The sequence below is a fragment of the Antedon mediterranea genome, chromosome 8 (genome assembly GCF_964355755.1).
Source record: "Antedon mediterranea chromosome 8, ecAntMedi1.1, whole genome shotgun sequence".
Lineage (NCBI taxonomy): Eukaryota > Metazoa > Echinodermata > Crinoidea > Comatulida > Antedonidae > Antedon > Antedon mediterranea.
In genome coordinates, this window is record NC_092677.1 from 208,863 (window position 1) to 228,500 (window position 19,638).

Genomic DNA, 19,638 nt, shown 5'->3' on the forward strand with positions numbered 1-19,638 from the left:
GTAATGTACTATCCAAATTCTAATATTTTTGTTGTTTTATTATTAATATGGTATACCCCAAATGTTTTGTTCATTATTCGACATCATAATCAATAAAATATACAACAAATATTGACAATCCTGGCCAGGAGCAGCTTAAGAAAAATACATTGCTGTAACTCAAATGAGCCAGTTATCTCTAGTATATAAAATAAACTGTAAGTAAAATTTCTATAATCTATATAAACCCGGATTTCTATTTTATCGTTTTAGTTACAATTGTGAACAAACATATTTAGACCTGTTTTATTTGAACATAGTTTTTTGTATTAAATACATTTATATTTTCGCTTAAATAAAAGAATTGTTTATTTATATCAGCTTTGTAAATAATTTTATTGTATATTGTTGTTAAGCAAGCACTCTATTTTTCCAACATGGGCAGCTGTTAAAGCTCTACCGAGTTTACTCGACACCAAAGATTTCACATCGTGAGCAGCTGTGAAAACATAACTATCATGTTTATACCGAAGATTTCATAATACTGTAATAATATTTTCATTGAGGATTTTTTAAATCTGAACAAATTTTTACAAACACAATTTATCATGATTAATTTCTTTATTCATGGTAATAAATGTTCACATCAATCTTTTGTCAGCATAAGTTCATAGTGAAACCACTCATGAATTATACTAAGTATACAGTTATTTTTAATTAGCTCTTAACATATTAAATCATAATATAGTTTACACAGTACTCTAAAAAGAAACACATGATAAAACTACAGAAACATAAGACATTCATTTAAATACACTACCTTATATTATCACTAGAAATACTCTTTATTTAAAAACCTCTTTATTCATTGTTATACTTTAATTATACTATTTTATTCTTTATAAAAATATTAGAAATATACAGTATGATATCTATCTTTAAAAAAGAAACAATGGAGAATAGAATTACATAAATCGTTGGTTTAATTTTCATTCAAAATTGAGGAAAACTGTATCAGGAACTATATGAATTTAAAGCTTTGTATTTATATACAAAAACATGACAAGAATTTCGCTTTATAGTACTGTACTGGCAACATTTTTAATTTAATATTAAAACTCCATAAAATACACCAAAAGACAAATCCACATTTAATGTACAGTTTATTAATTTTTATTGTCAGTTTTTGTCCAATTTTTATAACCCAAATTAAAACATTTGACTTGTAACTAGGATTTGTGTTCAATTACCATTTTGCATAAACCTTTTCCTAACGTCATGTTGTGGTCCTATACCATTTCCACCATTTAATATATCTGTATGCAGACCATTCACACTTTTAACAACAACTTTATCAGCATTTTTCTGTTCTCCAACAACTTGACCCTCAGGTGACCCAAAGATAGATTGTTTACTTCTCCAACGTCGATACATCTTAGTGTATTTGAAGACAGCAAAATTTACAATCTGAACGGCAAAAACCAAGCTTACGAGCCATAAGCATACTGAACCAACTTTGAAGAAATTCAACGGTTCAGGATGAACCAACTCGCAATACATGAAATATGAACCAAAAACCATTCGACACATAAGGAACGTAAACATGAATATGAAATCATTCAGCTCGTATACCGCACTGTATTTTTTACCCGTCTCGCGCATGAACCATCGAATCTGAAGCATTGGATTTGACATTTCACTTCCAAATATGGATGCATTGACCTCTGTTCCCGACCGCTCGGTATATAGAGATCCAAAAATGCCCAGAATTGTGACAGCATGATGAAATATCATAAACAGGTTTTCGTTTTCAAAGAAGTAGATACACCAGAATATGTCAAATATGAAGTATCCAATACACAGGATCATTGTTAGAGTCTCGTATATGGTTGTTTTCCCACCTGAAAAGGTAGTAACAGTTAGTAAGTTATTGCTATTAGTATTAATGTATAAAGTATTGTTACTACTTGTTATAAGATCGTAATAATTGTTGTGTGATGATTCACATTAAACCAAACATGATTAGTTAGGACTATAATTCTTAATTATTATTATTGCGTTTTTGCGTTTACTAATTGAAAATATTGTGCAAGGGCTAGGGAATGTGGAACTTACCAGGATGTGTGAACGGCCATGGATTGTATAGAAAGCCAAAGAATCCTGACAAGGTGACAAGCACAACACCATGAATAAAAGTCACAATTCTAGAATTCCATTCATAGCTTTGTTGAGGATTTAGTAGACAAACTATATTGTACAAAGTTGTCCACATAAACACACTGGATAACACAGCCCAGTACAGCGATTCATCCATTGCCTTAATAAAAACAAATCAACAAAATTAGGTTGGACAATCAATAACAAATGAAGTTATAATAATATACAATTTAAACAAAAATATATACATTACATACATTTCGAACTTCATTTTATTTTTTTATTATAAGCTGATGACGTCACAGTTGTTGGTAAACTTGCCAGAGGGCGTGGCCAAAAAGAAGGCAGTCTAGCCAGTTAGTGCATGTGTTATGCGCGATTTGAACGATTTGCGCAATTTGAAATTGCGCAAAAAAAATCCTTGCGCAATTTGAATTGAAACATGTGTTTCAAATTGTGCAAGCAACGTATTAAATTGCGCAAGTAATCTGCAAATTGCGCAAGGTTTTTCGACAGATTGTGAAATCATGCACACCCATATTTTTATAGTAATTTCTAAGAATGATTCAAAATTAAAGATAAATATCGCATTTCCTTACTTTAGTAGTGCAAATATTGTTATAAGTTAGCATACCGTCGAAGAACCGACGAAGGAAAACGAAGCGGTGGTGTTCCACCAGGCGGGCGCGGCGCGGGCGGCCGGCTATACTACTCTAGCCTAGCTAGGGTCTGGACTAAGGTTACATGGCCTAGCTTAAACTAATATTAAAAACTTAATTTTTTACATTTATTTTGATTTATTTCAAGTTACAGTGATAATATTATTTAATTGTAATAATAAATGTTATGTATTTATTATACACATGTTATCTTCGCATTTATTATGTTTTATTTTGAGTTATTTAGTTTCCAATAAATTATTATAATACCGATTGTCTGGTAGAATTTTGTTGCGCAATTTGAAAATTTACAGTTCGTTTTCAAATTGCGCAAAGGTGTCATATTGCGCAAGAACTATCTTGCGCAATTTACAAATTGTGCAGCGCAATTTAAAATTGCGCAAGGATTTTCTTGCGCAATTTGAAATTGCGCAAGTTGATTGCGCAATTTGAAATTGCGCAAAAAAATCCTTGCGCAATTTTAAATTGTGCAAGAATTCTTTGCGCAATTTGAAATTGCGCAAGGATTTTTTTGCGCAATTTCAAATTGCGCAAATCGTTCAAATCGCGCATAACACATGCACCCCACACACCATCCAATTATCCAATATTAAAGATTCTCCAAACAATAAGAAACAAACTCAATCAACTAGGTCTATATTTACTTATAATACTAATAGGCATATGTGCTATTGTTAATGCTTATCATACTTTGTTGTATTCAGGCCTATCAAAGATCATAAGGTTCCGCCGCGCAACCAGGAAAGGCCGGCCACACACCGTCCAAGAAGCAGCAACACACACGATGTCGGCTCAGCCTCGGAAGACAACGGACTTTTGGCTGAGATATATTTTGGATCAAGCTACATTTTATTTACTATCATTCTATATAAACCAAACAACCGTTGCATAAATGTTGAATTACTTACGTTTTCCTTCTGTCCTGAGTCGACTGATACTAAATTGTAGTTTATTCAAGAACTGGAAAATTGGTTTATTCACCTGGGATACTGCTGCTGCTGCTACTGGATTGGAAAACACAACATAAACTGTGCGCCGCCGTCGGCCGTGCGATGGAAGAAGGTAGTAAATGTTCACCATAAAAATGTGTAGTAGTTGCTCTAGAGGGCGCTATAAAACAAAACATCAGACGGACGGGAGGAGCCAAATCTGACAAAGATGTAAAGCTGTGTACATTATCAAACTTTATTTGACAAAAAAGTGAGATTTGCCCATATATGTATATGATGATGTCATATCACACTACTATATTTAAGCATATCACTACCACATTTAGGCACATCACACTATTTTGTCTAGTGATTCCAATAAGCGATCATTCATTAGTCGCGATTTTTAGACGTATGTGGACTGAGGCCATTTGTAGTTTTCATTAAAGTTAATCACTTTTGCCGAAAAAATTTAAAATAATGATTTAATTTATTTAAAAAAAGACAAAATAACAGAAAACTCGTCTGACTTTCACTCAACCAGTTGACTAATTTTTCTTAAATTACGATTTATCACTGTAATATAATTCGACTCGATTTTTTGGTCTAAGTGAATAAAGTACAGTATTACCGTATGTGATATTAAAATGACAACAAAATTAAATTAAAACAAAAATGACATTTAGTTAAAAACTGTATTTCATTCATTTATTGACGTCACATTAATTGTTTACAGATTCTGCCGACGCCAATACCAGATGACGGCAGACTTCTCTAACATATTTAGCCACCACGTGACCTCTGGTGGTTCAAATGATAATATTTAACCTAAGAAGTAATAATTTGATACAATATCTAAAGTTTAACATTAACAGCTTTATAGTTTGCAACACATAACGTACTTCAACAAAATAATACAGACGTATAACTCGCGTGATCATGAGGTTCTTTAATGAATACTACTCATGTACGTCATCCGTCTCGTCTCGACACTCTATGCCAATAAAAAAAAAACGATGATATACAGTACACGCGAGAATTTGTTTCAAAAGTACAGTACCAAGCATTTCTGAAACGTACGATGTAGGCATATAGCATATTGGTCTCATCAAAACGTCAGGTACTCAGTGTACAACCATCATGCAGGCAGGCATCAATTGACGCCGTCACATGACTATCTTTTAGAAAGTTAACATTGTGTACAACACATGTACGTTTTCTTCATTTTACAACAGAATCATACATTTTATTAGAAAATTCAATTTTACTGGCAGACCCTGTTCTTGGCCTACTTCCTACTGTTATTGGTTCCATGGCACGATTTCCTGCGCTGTCAACACGTAAGCGAGGCATAGTACAACTTTTATCTGTTCCTGCTGAGGGATCTTCTTTCTTCTTTATTTTGCTTTCCAATTGCTGTACATGACGCTTTATGTTGCCCTCTGGAACAGCATACAGAGGTTTCGGTTTTGATTTGTCTTTATCAGTGCTCTGTATGGCATCTTCACAATTTTTTCGAAGTGTTGAAACCTTCGAGATTGCCTTCAATTCACTTTGTAATTTGTCTTTAGGTTTTGTTGGAAACCGAGATTCAAATCGAGCAGATACTGTTTTTCTGACGTTGTTTTTGATAAATTTATTCGATCCTAATGTCGATGAGGAAGAAAGTAGATCACGTTCGTCGCCATTGTCACTGCTAGTTGGAAGCATAGTCATGTAACCAGGGCTACCAGGCTTGCGACTGCGCGGTGCCTTCCTCATTTGCTCCTTTTCATTATTTTCTTCATTTATTCTAATCACCGGTGGTTTCCATATTGGTTGATAACCATGTTCCTCTTTGTCATTTTTGTGTTTATTTTCACCTCCAGTTATCCCTGCTCCTATTGTGGCATACACAACTTCTGAATGTATCGATCCTTGGCTTCCACCTTCACGACGATTTGTTGGGAACCCTTCAATAAATATCGACATATATGGCTGATCAGCATTCGCTTCATCTGTCTCATTCACGACATCTCGTTTGCGTTTATAACTCCAAAGGTACATGTAAAGCCCAACACCAACTCCCACAACTAGAATAAGTGCAAACAGCCCGCCGCCAATGACGCCTGCTTTAGAACCTTTCTTTTCGACAACATCTAGCTGTATCTTTCCCTCTATACGTCCTCCTGGATTCGACGCAACACAAGTGTACTGACCTGCATCAATTAGCGAAACATTCTTTATATATAAATTGCCATTGGAATCAATCTCAAAACGTTCACTATATTGCTGAGTACCAATCTCAGAGTTTTTAACATCAAACCATCTCAAAACCGGTTTCGGAAAACCGTCAACGGTGCAGAAAAGATTCACATCCTCTCCAACTTCAACTCGCATATCACGTGATATCTTATCAAAAGATGGGGCAATGCACTGAAACTTTTCAGATTGCAAATTAAAGATGTTCTTGCCACGCACGCGTTCCGGTTGGTTGCATATTATAGATTGGAGTTTACTACCTGAATTAGACAGCCATTGTTTTAGTGACGTCATTCTGCAATCACAACTAAAAGGATTCCCTTCCAAAAGAAGGTTGAATGATTGGTTAATTGCCGGTGACGAGAATGACGTAATCTCATTTTCTCTTAAATCCACTGTTGATAATAACTTTAGACGTGGAAATATTTCACTAGGAAAAGTTTTTAAATTATTACTTCGAAGATATAATTTGACCAAACTTGTTAATCCTGATAGCGCAGTCTCCTCTACCAATTTGATCACATTGTCGTCCAAATAAAGTATTTTCAGTCGACTGAGAAGTCCAAAGTTGACGGCCATAACACTTTCAATCTTGTTTCCTTCAGCATAGAGAGCATTAAGATATATTAAAGGAGAAAACGTTGTATTTCCAACATAGTGTATCTTATTCTTCCTAATAGATAGTGTTTTCAATGCAGAATTATCATTGAAAATATTTGATTGTAAAGCTTGTACATTATTAAATGAAATATCAAGATCCTGAATTCTAAGCAGTCCACGAAAAGTGTGTTCAGATAAGTTAACTAGATTGTTATGTTGTAAATACAAAAACTCAAGACGCCTCAAATCAATAAAAGTGTTGTCTTGTATTTGGCTGATGTAATTGTTATCAAGATGCAAATAATGAACGTTTTTAATTCCATTAAAAGATGTAGTCGTAAGTGTTAGAATCATGTTGTTGCTAAGATGCAGAGACTGGAGTTCGGGGAAGACGGTGTCTGCAAATACATCTCCTGTAAAAGAACTCAGCAAATTATCGTTTAATTTCAAAACTTCAAGCTTTGAACAATTTGAAAAGCAGTTCTTTTCAATTCGTTTTATGTCGTTATAACTTAAATCGAGAGACTGTAATTTCTTCAGATTATTGAAAGGCTGTGTGTTTAATTCAGATAGTTTGTTGTGATCAATTCGCAAAGTTTTTAAACGTACAATGTTTCCAAAAGCATTGATACCAAGAGCTTGTACCTTGTTTCTTGTAAGTTTTAACGTCTGCAGGTTAGAAACTCCTTCAAACATTTCCTTCGCCAATATGCTAATTGAATTGTTTCCTAGATCAAGCGTCTGCAAACTTGTAAGTTCTTCAAAAACACCAGCATTCAACGACGTTATTGAGTTGCTTCTTAATTTCAGATTAAGTAGATTGGATAATCCTTTAAAAGACTTATTATCAATGGTATGAATTTTGTTATTGCTCAAATCTAAACTTTGAAGATTACTTAATCCCTCATTTCGAAATGACGTCATATCTGTGATTTGATTATTGCTGAGATCAAGGGACTTCACATTCTTAAGACAACCAAAATCATCTGAACTTAAAGTTTTTATAAAATTAAATGAAATGATCATCACTGATGTCTGAATATCACAAGGGATACAGCTCAGATTTTGATAAGAACAATCGGTGACGTCACCACGAATAGTGCATTTTGTTTTATTTTGACAATTGACACTTGTTGATGGGCAAACAAAATAAACTGTGAATATGCATAGATGTAAAATTCCTATTGACTTTTCCATTGTCATCTTTGTAATCCTGTTAAAAAAACGAAGATTAGATTTATATCGTTAAAAACGTTTCATTGGTTAGGTTATGAGATATAAAATGACCGACATGATCAATTTTCAATCAATAAAAAAAGATTGCGTGTTTTTTTAATATTCAGAAGTAAAAACTAACAGAAGAATGTGCTGATATTTTAAGTAATGTAATAAGGTTCCTATTATCAAGTGAATCGCAACAAATTTAGACATGTCGCGAATCAGCTATCACATTAAATTACTTCCCATGAACACTGCAGGTTGATGGAGTGGCGGTAAAGGGTGCAGAGGAGGATCAAACTCGGTGAATCTCGGTAGGTGTGCCATGAACAGGCTAATTGTTCGCCCTATATGGTCGTAATCACAGCTTGATTCGGTTCTGATATTAAAGGGAGTGGGGAGTTTGCCTTACCGAAATGGTACTTTAGGCCTATTTATCTATTTTAATATTTCAATACCGTATTTCTTCTTGAATTTGGTTTTAAAAAAAGAATTATATATAATATACCATCTGACCAGTTTTATAAAAACGTTTCTTACTATACCTAGTGAAAAACCTAAAATTAACATCTCTGATGAGGTGATATTCGTATGACCTCATCAATATAAATAGACCTAAATTACGTTTTTCTTTATTTGTGATTAATAAATCAATAAATTATTATACCTCATAAAGTTGTATTATTTTACGATTCCTCAATAATATTCTTCCCGTATGAGCGTGGTGTGAAGCAGAGAAATACATCCAGATCTGTAGAAATGAAACCCATCCTCGACCGCTAGACTAGCAGCAGTGTCTGTAATGAACACCCATATACTCGATCGCTAACTAGCACGAGACTGTATAAGAAAGTTCTCGGACAAGTTCTAGTATCACTAACATGTCCGTCTCGTCAAGGTTCAAAATATATTTCCGGAAAACATGTTGCCGAATAGTCAAGTTTCGATGCGAGAATAATACATTTCTTAGATATAATTTCCAAGGCTGACTAGTGTCTTCGTATTAGTACGTTGCTACCCAGCTCAGTGCGTGACCTGTTCTTAACGACGGTTTCAGGCATAATTACCATACGTGGACTTGAGCACAGATTCGTATTACTTGTACCACATGGGGTACATACCACGCATGGCTTTAACCCAAAAGATCTCGAAAAACAGAATAGAACAGGCCAGATGATTATTGTATACGTATGCAGTTAAAAAATAAAAAGAACATAAACTCTATTGCACTATCTAAATGTTTATCAAACCTTTAATCCTTGGTTATAGCTCTATAATGTGTGGTTTTTTTAAGAAGAAAAAGTAAAAATTAAAATTAGAAAAAAACTTGTATTTTGTAGGAAATATATGAATACAAATTGTTGAAATCATAAGAATGATTAACTGAGATTATAACGTTTAACGGCCTATAAAAAAAATTAAACCGAAAAATAAACATTTGAATGAAAATGAAAAAGAAATTTTAAATCATGGCTATGATGGAAACTATGAGATGGTTGAAACCCAACTCGAATAAAAGTTATCTCCAACTGTGCAAAATTATTCATAAATTCCAGGCATGATCACGTGAAATGACGTCATCGATGAGGTAAGTGGTTTTAGTTTTTGTTTCTGAAAAATCCACATTGAGAATTAAGGATTACTATAGCAACTTGGTCGGCGAGTGCGGAGGAAGGTCTGGTCTAGTATTTTCAAACGTGAATATCTGAGTGATATTATTTAATTGTTGTAGTAGAAATTAAACACCGTGTAAATCTGAATGCATGTAAAATAGTACATACACAAAAATAATATAATTGCCAGTATTCTAATCATAGAATGATTGCCTTTTTGTGTACTTATATCTGGTCTGCGCCACTGTACCCACACACACGAGGGAATCGGAAAGTTGTAACTAAAGATAATTATAGGGGGCGCTCGTAACAGCAGCTAACTTTGACTACAAAGTGATAAGAATGCGGTCCGGTGTGGTAATTCAATTCGGTTCGTGCTCGTAACTTCCTAATTTTGTCACTGCCAGTGGAGTCGTCCATGTCACAAAAACGACCCGTATGTAGGTTCTTTTTCGACACATTAATCACGCGTGGTAAGGAGTGTTGGACAATTTTACGTAATTTAATAGGTTTATTTCACTTCAAAAGAATATAATGTTATGGCAATATTAACACAATACACCTACATGTCTTTAGTGTATAGAAACAAGTGTATATTTGTACACAGTGTTTTGCCTTTAGTAACAATAATCGTCAGAACAGTTAGGGCTTCCTAGCCTAGGCCCAACATCATCGTCACATCAATCAAGCAAGCAGGCTTGCCGCTCGTTTGTTAGTTCGGCCTGCCCCCCCTCCCCCTCCCCCTCCTAGTGTAGTAAGCTAGGCCAGAGATAACGTTATCGGTGTACATTCCATGCTCGCTAAAAAACTTCCTCCTTCTTGACCCGTTGTGAACCCTGCTGTACATTATTACCAACACTGACTGGCACCACGACAAAATATATATTTTTATATCATAATTTCTTTAAAAATTGTTGGTTTGTTTTTTAGGAACAAGCCATCATAATGCAGATTTTTGTGAAAACGCTGACGGGGAAGACCATCACTTTAGAGGTTGAACCATCGGATACTATTGAAAATGTGAAAGCGAAGATTCAAGACAAGGAGGGAATACCTCCAGATCAACAGCGTTTGATCTTTGCTGGCAAGCAGCTTGAGGATGGGCGCACATTGTCCGATTACAACATCCAGAAAGAGTCAACCCTTCATCTTGTGCTTCGTCTTCGTGGTGGAATCATTGAGCCAAGTCTTCGTATTTTGGCTTCCAAGTACAACTGCGACAAAATGATTTGCAGAAAGTAAGTAGGCCTAGTGCCTTGGGTTTAAAGAACATCAATTTGTTGTACTACACATTTCTCATAGATTTAAAGTCACAATAACAGTTGTGTAGATGCATGTTTTTTAATAATAGAAACTTATTGATTGATCTTTTATTGATTACTGTGTTTACAGGTGCTATGCCAGGCTTCACCCTAGAGCTACCAACTGCCGTAAGAAGAAGTGTGGTCATACCAACAACCTTCGACCAAAGAAGAAATTGAAGTAAAATACAACTGCACGTCAATAACTCAAGATTATTTACATTTAACATTATCTTGGATTAAAACATATTCCATAAAAATATTAAGCTTTTTCCGTCATTGTTAAATAAATTACACTAGAGCAGAATTTCTGTATTTTGTTTTTGTTTCAATTACAGTCGACTCCGCCTAAGTCGAATCTAATGGGACCGGTATAAAAATTCGAGTTACGCGAACTTCGACTTACAGATTTGCCAAAAAAATGCTAGGCCTAGGTTCACTCACTAGCCGCGCTATGGCTACTAGGCCTAGTGGACCCTGTCCTGTCGCGATCGCGGCCCACGCGCGATGAGACTTCTTGAATTGAGTTTGCTTAGCTAGCTAGCTAGGCCTAATAAATGCTAAGCCTCTTTATCGGCAATGATAAACTGTATTTTTCTGAAACAATACAAAAACGTATAATAAATACATTTCGGTTCTTATTCGAAATCGGTATCCATTGTTTATTGCCATCTGTCTAGCACAAAATAGGTACCCACAAAACGCCGCTCAAGTTCTCAACTCTGAAACAACTCATAAACTATACACTAGCGCGAGTTGTAGGACGCCGCCTATACTATAGAACCTGCTTGAGAGAACCGATATGGTCCCACATTATCCCCTCCGTTGTTTGTTTATCGAATTACGTACGTTTCATCGGCTTTTTTAGCGCGTTGTTGCCGCGTAATTTGTGACTTCGACTTATACGATATAAATCACTAAAGAATGTGTGTATTCGGACCGCAAAAAGACGTCGACTTAGACGAATTTCGACTTAGAAAAATTCGACTTGGAAATAAAAATTACACAGTAATGTATAGGAAAGAATTGGGACTTTCCTAAAAATTCGACTTTCGCGATTTTTCGACTTACGCGAATTCGGCTTAGGCAGAGTCGACTGTAGTTGTACAGTATGATAATATACAGTACAGTATGATAATGTACAGTACAGTATGATAATGTACAGTACAGTATGATAATGTACAGTACAGTATGATAATGTACAGTACAGCATGATAATGTACAGTACAGCATGATAATGTACAGTACAGCAATGTACAGTACAGCATGATAATATACAGTACAGTATGATAATAAAATATACAGCACAGTATGACAATGTACAGTATAAATAATTCTATTGTGGTGAAACATTTGTTATTATTTAGTGAATTCACAATACAGTATAGTGTTTGATTAAAATAGCGTTTCACAAAATAAGTAATGAGCTCTGCAAAGCACAACATTTTGGACTTTTTATTCGTATTTTGCCTGCCAGAATCTAAAACTACTGTACAGTATTATTCACCTCAAGACCAGGATCCATGTTATCAAAGTAATGTCTATATAAAATTTATCTGTAATACAGTACTGTACTGTAATTTGGCAGGCAACATAGAGGATGGGTTAAAATTTAAATTACTGTGCTTTGAGCAGCTATATAAATATCTGCACATTGAAGTTCAAATTTGCAGAAATATAGATTCTATTATAGAAATCACTTTTTACATTGCAGTGCCCTCATTATTATATTGGTCATCAGAGTGTGTAACAGTCTTGTTAAGGATACAAGCAATGCAACGAGCGTTGGAATCGAACCTACGATCTCACAATCGGTAGTTCAGTGTCCACACGCTGCGCCACAGCCTTATGGAAGGGCGCGTGTTTTAATGTGCAAAAAGTATCACTGGAATTACGGTACAATACATTATAACATTTTGAAGTCAAATAAATGATAATATTGACAGTTGCAACAAACAAAGAGTGGGTATATACAGAAAATGAGAATATTTATTTAATATTTGTAGGTCCTGCAGTAAAAGAATTATTTTTTAATCTCAGCCTAAAAGTAAAGTTATGGTACACGAAGTTGACTGACCCCATCGTCGGAGATGCCTAGCTTGAAGCTAGTGTACTACACTACTACCATCTTTAATGGATTGTTTTTTTTTTATAAGCCTAAATTTGATAATAAAACATTACCTTTCTTAAATAATTTGGCCTTACTGCAGGGGCGGACGCAGGGGGGTTGCTCCAGTTGCCCGGGCAACACCCTTAATTTCATACTAAATGTTTTTTCTGTCACTCTGTGCGATAGTACCATTATAACCATTTCCGGCCATCTAGGTGTAATTTAACAAAATTCGCAAAAACTCGTTATAGTCTACGGTCCTGGACTAGTGGGCAACCCCCTCCTTAAAATAGTTCTGCGACCACCCCTGTAACTGTACTGGATACGATTACGGTGTCTGTGCTATTTTGTAATTTACAGTAATCCATGCTGGCAGCTGATGAAATATTGAACTTACTTGTCATACTGTACATTAAGTCTAGGTGCGAGTCTAGGCTAGAATTCCCATCTTCTCTGAGGTCCTGATGTACTTGCTGGAGAGCTGGTGAAGAGCCAACATCCTACTCATGAGTCATCGTACGCGTAAGTAGGGCCTAACTGACAATGACCTAATAATTGATAGCGTCTTCTTGATACAATAACATTAGCTACGAGAGTCTGTATAAAACTGTAAATTTTACTGATGCATAGAGAATGCAATTTACTCAAATTTATCTTGGCAGTGAGTGTTATCTTAGTTGCTTTTCTATGCCTATAGCTGAAAGAATGGATGCATGTAGAATGAGAGAGAGAGAGAGGGCGGATGGAGGGCGCCGCAATTTGGCGCCGGCGGGGGATGTAAAAACGTTTTTCGACACGTGCGTCATCCGCCACCTACTCAGAGTATGCAGTGCGGCATGTTTGAAACCGACGATGACAGTTAGCCCAAAACGTGAAACATTATTTTTAAATTGAAAGGTCTACAATAAAGATTATTTATTTATTTTGTGTATCCAAATTGAAAATAAAAAATACTTTTAAAACTTGATTTAATGTATGTCGTAAACCTTGGCTTCGGGAAAAAGAATGTGTGGTTTATTTCAAGAAATGTTTTTAAAACAAATACAAATTCGTCTTGACCTAGTAATAGTAGCATGGAGCGGCTATAAAATCATGACAGTGAGTATGGAAGATGAAAGATAAGTACTGTAGCACCATGCCACTTACTTTGAGAAAAACCCAAATTATCATATATTATCAACAATGGTGTTTGCACAAATAAATACTTATTCTATATTTATTCAAATTTCAAGCATTTTTACTTTAAATTATATCATAGAGACAGATAATATACTAGTACTTTTAAGTACTAGTATATCTTAAAAGACAGAAGCATTTAAATCATATTCTCTTGATAACAATATTCTGTTTAAAACATGGTTATGACTCATCGGCAGTAAACTAACTTGAAATAAAAATACCTTCTGGAAAATTACAGTAATCTACAAAAATGCATCTACTGTATAAAGATGAACTTTTCACCTCAATTTTCAATGTTAGATCAAAAACTATATTAATTTTACTGTACAGAAATATCTTTCAATTGATTACAAGGTATACTTTTACAGTAGTTTGTAAGAAATTAATAATTTTCCTTTTTGTCTTGAATGTTATTACGAATATTATAGAGTAACTACTGCAGTATTCACACAGTATTAAATAATCTAAATAGTTATAATTGTTATCCTTTCCCACTATCCATTAAGATCCTGGCCATTGAACACCTCAACCAGATGGAAACTCGCCAGTTGTATAACTGTCATCAGACCACTATCTCTAAGATGCTGGGCACTGAACACCCCCACCAGATGGAAACTCTCCACTTGTATCACTGTCATCAGATTCAGATGTAGAAGAGTCATCACTGTCATCGTTAATTTCACCACCAGCTTCTCTTGCCTGTAAAAAAAAAAATAATTTAATCTGGGAAAACATGGGTATAAGCTGCTCACAATGTACATATTTTGTCTCTACTTTTGGACAAGCTGTAGCAAGCAACTCTGCATGCTATCTAGTGTAGAATAGAAAGCAAGATACGGTAAATCTTTATCGATTTGCTTTGAGATATCACAGTTAACCTTTCAAACTTACCTGTCTTCTCGCTCTCCTCTGAAGGTGCTGCATCAGTAACATCAGCATTGTGCTATCAATACCATCTGGCTCACGCCGACGCTCTTCATCTCGTTCTCGATGGTTACTATACATAGTCTAATAACGAATAGTAGCATTTATTTTAAATTTCTGAAGTTTATTAATATTGGGGTGATACATTGATGCCGGGATACCACTGTTATATACATGTCTTTTAGTATTTTAGACGAAAAAAATGTTATGTGCCCATATAGTAGTGATATGACAACATCATGTCCATATATGGGCACATTTTTCTGTCACATAAAGTTTGATAGTGTAATCTTCTGCATTAATACATTCATGTAAAAAGACATGCTATAGTGAACAAACATTACCCTTTTGAGTCTTTCAAGTTTAGTTGGTTGCTCAGCAAGAGGCATCCAGATCTTAATATCATGATCAAGACCACTGGTAGCAAGTACGGCATTAGTAGGGTGTGGTTCTAAACAGTTTACAACACCCCCTCTATCTCCTTCCATAAATTGCACTATCCTTTCAGTTTCTTTATGCCACAGAAATATATTTCCACAATCACTTCCACTCACAACATATTCACTGTTGGGTCCGTAGAAATTAACGCCTTTCACTGCAAGTAAGAAAAAAATATGTTCCATTTCTAGTCAACAGTCTTCAATAAAGGGGTGTACTGTTAACATACCATTTGGACCCATTGAAACTAACCTGTAGCATTGTTTCATTTTTACCATTCGGACACTTCATTAAAAAGTTAGACACCATAAACTAACCTGTAGCATTGTTTCTATGGCCAACATATCTATGAATGTGTGGAGCCTCATCACTATGACTAGTATCAAACAGGTAGATATCATCATCATTGTAACTTGCTAATAATTCTGTAACAATAGATATTGCAATTGGATTGATTAATTCAGCTAATTAACAGGCTGTAATACTACTGCAACACTGTACAACCAAGCAAGCACCAACATTACCTGTTCCATTATGTGAGTACACTAGCAAGTACCAAAATGACTGTCTTACCTGTTCCATTATGTGAGTAAACCAGACAAGTAATGTTGGCCTTCACCTCTTCTCCTACCAAATGTTGAGGGCAAAACTTTTTCACAACTTCACAATTGTTTTCACTAACTTTTCTTCTATCATATATTCTGAAGAAATAATAAAGATGTTATAAAATTAAAGTTTACATTTCTTGCCTCCATATTCAATGATAAACAAAGAAAAAGTTTGAGGTATATCAAAATGATTACTAGACTACTTACCTAACAAAATGATCCCGGCCTCCAACTGCAAATTCATTGACGTCTGTGGGTTTAATGAATATGGTATACAATGCTAATTTCCTTTCTTTTTCCTTCACCAACACCAATCTAAAAACAAGAAAGAATTACCTCAGAACTTGAGTACACTATGAGTTACTGAATTGAATCTATAATCAAAACATAGTACACTATTTGCAGCCCAGAATTAGATTAACAATTAGTATAATTAAAAGCAGAAATAATTTTAGGCCAGATTTATTAAAATTTCCTAAATAAACAATGATTTATATCATACTTGTTTGGTTTTTCTTGTCGAAGATCAATGCTAAAAACTTGACCATCTTCACCACATGATAAAAATATGACAGGTGATGCCGGTTCAAGGGCAAGCTAAAATAAATGTGAATTTTGATGATTAAAATTTAAGTTATAAGATATACATTCTTGTCAACTACACAACAGGCATCAAACCATCTAATAATATTACCTTGTGAGCAGATCCTTTGTGCCAAGCAAGCTTTCTTGGTATTACGTTGTTGCCAACACTTGATATTTCAGCAACCCTCACCTAAATAATATATAATATAAAATATTTAAATTCTTAACAGAATTACCAGTATCCTAACTGGCAATGTTAAGATAGTTGTAGTTGAATGATGACTTTTTATTCTTGGTATTTATAAGTTATTATACCACAAACAAATTTATATTTTCAATAGAGATCGGAATGACCAAAGATGCTGACCTGTCCATCTCTTGCGCAACTCACAATTGTTGAGTTTCTGCTGAATGGCATGAACTTGGCCTGGAAAAACAAATGTTGAATACTTTATGAAGGTCACTACAGGATTACCAAAATTATATTATTTGACAACTAACAATAACCTTTTTTTGGGTTGATATTTTTTCACCAACAATACATTGCATTACAAATAAGCAATATAGATAAATTTAGAACTTTATTGTAGGAAAATACCTGAAAAACGTTGGCACGATGTCCACTATTGTACTGTAGAATTTTCTGTTGTCGAGCCCAATCCCAGAGAATGATCTTGAGGTCATCGCTTCCACTGGCAAGTAAATTGCCTGATGGATTGAAATGCAAAGTGTTGACACAACCTTCATGACTCTTTAACTCGGCATACTTTTTAAACCGTTTTACCATAGATACATTTCCAATAGTTTTGTGACAAAAGTGGATCGGATTTCGAATCAAACCCCTTTCACGTTTAAAAAGATCTGGAAGTGCTCTCCAAATGAGAGGAGGTTCAGGTTTATTTTTTTGTTCATCTTCAAAGTCACTCATTTCATCATTTTCATCTTCTCTTGGTTCAATTTCGTCATCTGTAGAAGTTTCGCTTTGCTCTACTAAATTGTCTAATTCATCAACACTATCGCTGTCTGATGCAATGCCCTCTCTTTCTTCATCATTGTTTACATGGCGGTTTCGATAGCTTCTTTGATTTCTTTTTGTTTTATTATTATTAGCACTGATCTCTTCTTTTCTGTCATCTTCTTCCAAATCAGCCATTAATTTTGATTCTAAATTGTCAATTGCTTCATCAATTTCGTTTGATAATTCTTTGTCTTTTTCAGCATCGCCCTCGGCCTGTGATGGTTCATCCTTTCTTTCAGAATCGTTTTCAGATGAACTTTGTTGAGATCCATTTTCTTTGGTTTTGTTAACTTCATTACTTGTGTCACATGATTCGTTGTGATGGTTTGAACTCTGCTGATGATCACATGACTCTGGTTCTATTTTGTCACCACAGTTCGGTGTTGCCATGGTGACTTGTTAATTTTGCTAATAGAAATTCTTCATTTGGAATTTTTTACAGAAAACTTTATTGTATTTCTATGCCAAAGTTCAAAATCTGTGGAGCAAAACACAATATGTTATATACCCTTCTTTGAAAAACAAGAAAATGTCAAACTCCTTCCCATTGTTATAGTACGTACCGGGGGATGCAGGTCAAGTCGGCCCCAAACTGTCTCGGCCAAAGTCAAGTCAGCCCCACGTCAAGTCGGCCCCAAGTCAACTCGGCCTCACGTCAACTCGGCAAAAACTAATCGGTCACAATAAAGTATGGAACGCAAAAAGTGCTTAATATTATTATGATTATTACTATCCACTCTTTAAAAAAAATTAATAAGAAAAATACTCATATAAAAAAATTATCTCATTGCCGATATGAATCCGCGTGTTACAAAAACGTCGCCTAATCAAATGCATACACAGAAGAAATCTACGCGTGATTCAACCATGGCGTTAACAATAACATTATTTAATACCTCAATGATTCAACCAAACAATCTTATTACACCTAATAAATGTCCTCGCATATCGGACATGTTTATTGAATTTTGACGCACGACGAACGAATATACGCGCCCAAACGTGCACCATCATTATTGTTCCTATTTATTATCCACATGTTCATATTGTAATCATTAATAATAGTATGAAAGCTAGCTTATTAATCAATTGTTTGTTATGCGCGATTTGAACAATTTGAAATTTTATTAAACGTAAATAAAGGAAAGTTGGTGAAATCCTCTTATTTTTTTTGGTAATTTATGTATTAATTATTGTCTAAATATTGACTTGGGGCCGACTTGACTTGGCCGAGACGGTTTAGGGCCGACTTGGATCGAAATCGTACAGGGTCTAACTATATAATTTGTACTCTGGCAATTGTCTGAATGAATCTACTCATAGTCAGTTATATAGTCAGTTATATTGTCAGATTAATGTATGTCAATCTATCAATATCAATAAGGAAGGTTAGGTTGAATGAATGGGGAGATCAAGAACTTAGCACAAACTTCCACTAGATCATGGGCATGGATTGGAACACACTGGAAATAACAAGTGCAACTATTTTAAATTATACTGTGTAAAAATAAACAACAAACACTGGGGAGAATACATGGGTATTATAGTAGTTAAAATTAATTGCATGTACCTATAGTAGTAGGCGTTATTTAAAAATGTCAGTTAATAAACCTAACCCATTTTCAATGTTGTTGTATTGTGTGTAGTTAATACGCAATATTACTAAGCCTAAATGTTCCATTTCAACTTAATTCTGTTTCATAAAACATGCTCTTCTTAGGTAAAGATAAAATGTCACAATTAGTAAATCATTAATTATGTCAGCTGTATACTTAAAAGCTAAAGTTCAATCAGGACATCAGGCAATCATTCATTGTCTTGTTTAGACAGCACAGACAGTTTTTGTTACTCACTCACTTCATTCATGACGTATACCAATTATAATATATATTGTTTTTAGAGGTTTTATACCTTAAACTAGGAAAGAATATACACATAATTAACAAGTGCAACTATTTTACTTCTCAATGCAACATATTTATGCAAATTACCTGCTAATATAATCTTCTTTTAAACCCTGTGTTGTATGCACGTACATCATAAAAATGTTCTCGCTCA

At 34.6% G+C, this 19,638-nt stretch overlaps 4 protein-coding genes across 6 annotated transcripts; 1 reads left to right on the top strand and 3 right to left on the bottom strand.

The window, feature by feature from the left end:
* Nucleotides 1-431: 431 nt before the first annotated feature.
* On the bottom strand, nt 432-3,874 carry LOC140056552 (TLC domain-containing protein 5-like). Of its 2 annotated transcripts, none has more exons than XM_072101961.1 (3): nt 2,394-2,474; nt 2,095-2,296; nt 432-1,880 (listed from the first exon to the last, which is right to left on the bottom strand). In XM_072101961.1, the coding sequence occupies exons 2-3, from the start codon at nt 2,291-2,293 to the stop codon at nt 1,222-1,224; spliced, it is 858 nt and encodes a 285-aa protein (XP_071958062.1). In that variant the 5' UTR covers nt 2,294-2,296; nt 2,394-2,474; the 3' UTR covers nt 432-1,221. The 2 variants fall into 2 exon arrangements, with proteins under 2 accessions (XP_071958062.1, XP_071958060.1); XM_072101959.1 differs by lacking the exon at nt 2,394-2,474 and adding an exon at nt 3,725-3,874 and having other exon boundaries at nt 433-1,880.
* A 31-nt stretch (nt 3,875-3,905) lies between these two features.
* Nucleotides 3,906-19,633, bottom strand: LOC140056551 (DDB1- and CUL4-associated factor 8-like). Of its 2 annotated transcripts, XR_011846777.1 has the most exons (12): nt 19,572-19,633; nt 17,161-18,058; nt 16,930-16,989; nt 16,672-16,752; nt 16,480-16,574; nt 16,185-16,292; nt 15,943-16,070; nt 15,687-15,794; nt 15,276-15,526; nt 14,899-15,015; nt 13,226-14,706; nt 3,906-3,965 (listed from the first exon to the last, which is right to left on the bottom strand). XR_011846777.1 is itself a non-coding variant. In XM_072101958.1 (11 exons), the coding sequence occupies exons 2-11, from the start codon at nt 17,968-17,970 to the stop codon at nt 14,584-14,586; spliced, it is 1,881 nt and encodes a 626-aa protein (XP_071958059.1). In that variant the 5' UTR covers nt 17,971-18,058; nt 19,572-19,633; the 3' UTR covers nt 12,638-14,583. The 2 variants fall into 2 exon arrangements, 1 of the variants encoding a protein (XP_071958059.1); XM_072101958.1 differs by lacking the exon at nt 3,906-3,965 and having other exon boundaries at nt 12,638-14,706.
* Nucleotides 4,467-7,789, bottom strand: LOC140057017 (uncharacterized). Its single transcript, XM_072102550.1, has one exon. It carries the CDS (start codon nt 7,787-7,789, stop codon nt 4,967-4,969), a length of 2,823 nt encoding a protein of 940 aa, XP_071958651.1. The 3' UTR covers nt 4,467-4,966.
* On the top strand, nt 9,778-11,025 carry LOC140056555 (ubiquitin-ribosomal protein eL40 fusion protein). Its single transcript, XM_072101964.1, has 3 exons — nt 9,778-9,890; nt 10,348-10,655; nt 10,810-11,025. The coding sequence occupies exons 2-3, from the start codon at nt 10,363-10,365 to the stop codon at nt 10,901-10,903; spliced, it is 387 nt and encodes a 128-aa protein (XP_071958065.1). The 5' UTR covers nt 9,778-9,890; nt 10,348-10,362; the 3' UTR covers nt 10,904-11,025.
* Nucleotides 19,634-19,638: the final 5 nt, after the last annotated feature.

What these genes read in the sequence shown, in the direction of transcription:
- LOC140056552 (XM_072101961.1), bottom strand. Translation starts at nt 2,293, where the DNA reads ATGGATGAATCGCTGTACTGGGCTGTGTTATCCAGTGTGTTTATGTGG. An exon ending in ATGGCCGTTCACACATCCTG is followed by an intron (nt 1,881 to 2,094) that starts GTAAGTTCCACA and finishes CTACCTTTTCAG; the next exon opens with GTGGGAAAACAACCATATAC.
- LOC140057017 (XM_072102550.1), bottom strand. Translation starts at nt 7,789, where the DNA reads ATGACAATGGAAAAGTCAATAGGAATTTTACATCTATGCATATTCACA.
- LOC140056555 (XM_072101964.1), top strand. Translation starts at nt 10,363, where the DNA reads ATGCAGATTTTTGTGAAAACGCTGACGGGGAAGACCATCACTTTAGAG. An exon ending in GACAAAATGATTTGCAGAAA is followed by an intron (nt 10,656 to 10,809) that starts GTAAGTAGGCCT and finishes CTGTGTTTACAG; the next exon opens with GTGCTATGCCAGGCTTCACC.
- LOC140056551 (XM_072101958.1), bottom strand. Translation starts at nt 17,970, where the DNA reads ATGGCAACACCGAACTGTGGTGACAAAATAGAACCAGAGTCATGTGAT. An exon ending in CGACAAGAAAAACCAAACAA is followed by an intron (nt 16,293 to 16,479) that starts GTATGATATAAA and finishes TCTTGTTTTTAG; the next exon opens with ATTGGTGTTGGTGAAGGAAA. An exon ending in AACTTGAAAGACTCAAAAGG is followed by an intron (nt 15,016 to 15,275) that starts GTAATGTTTGTT and finishes ATTCGTTATTAG; the next exon opens with ACTATGTATAGTAACCATCG.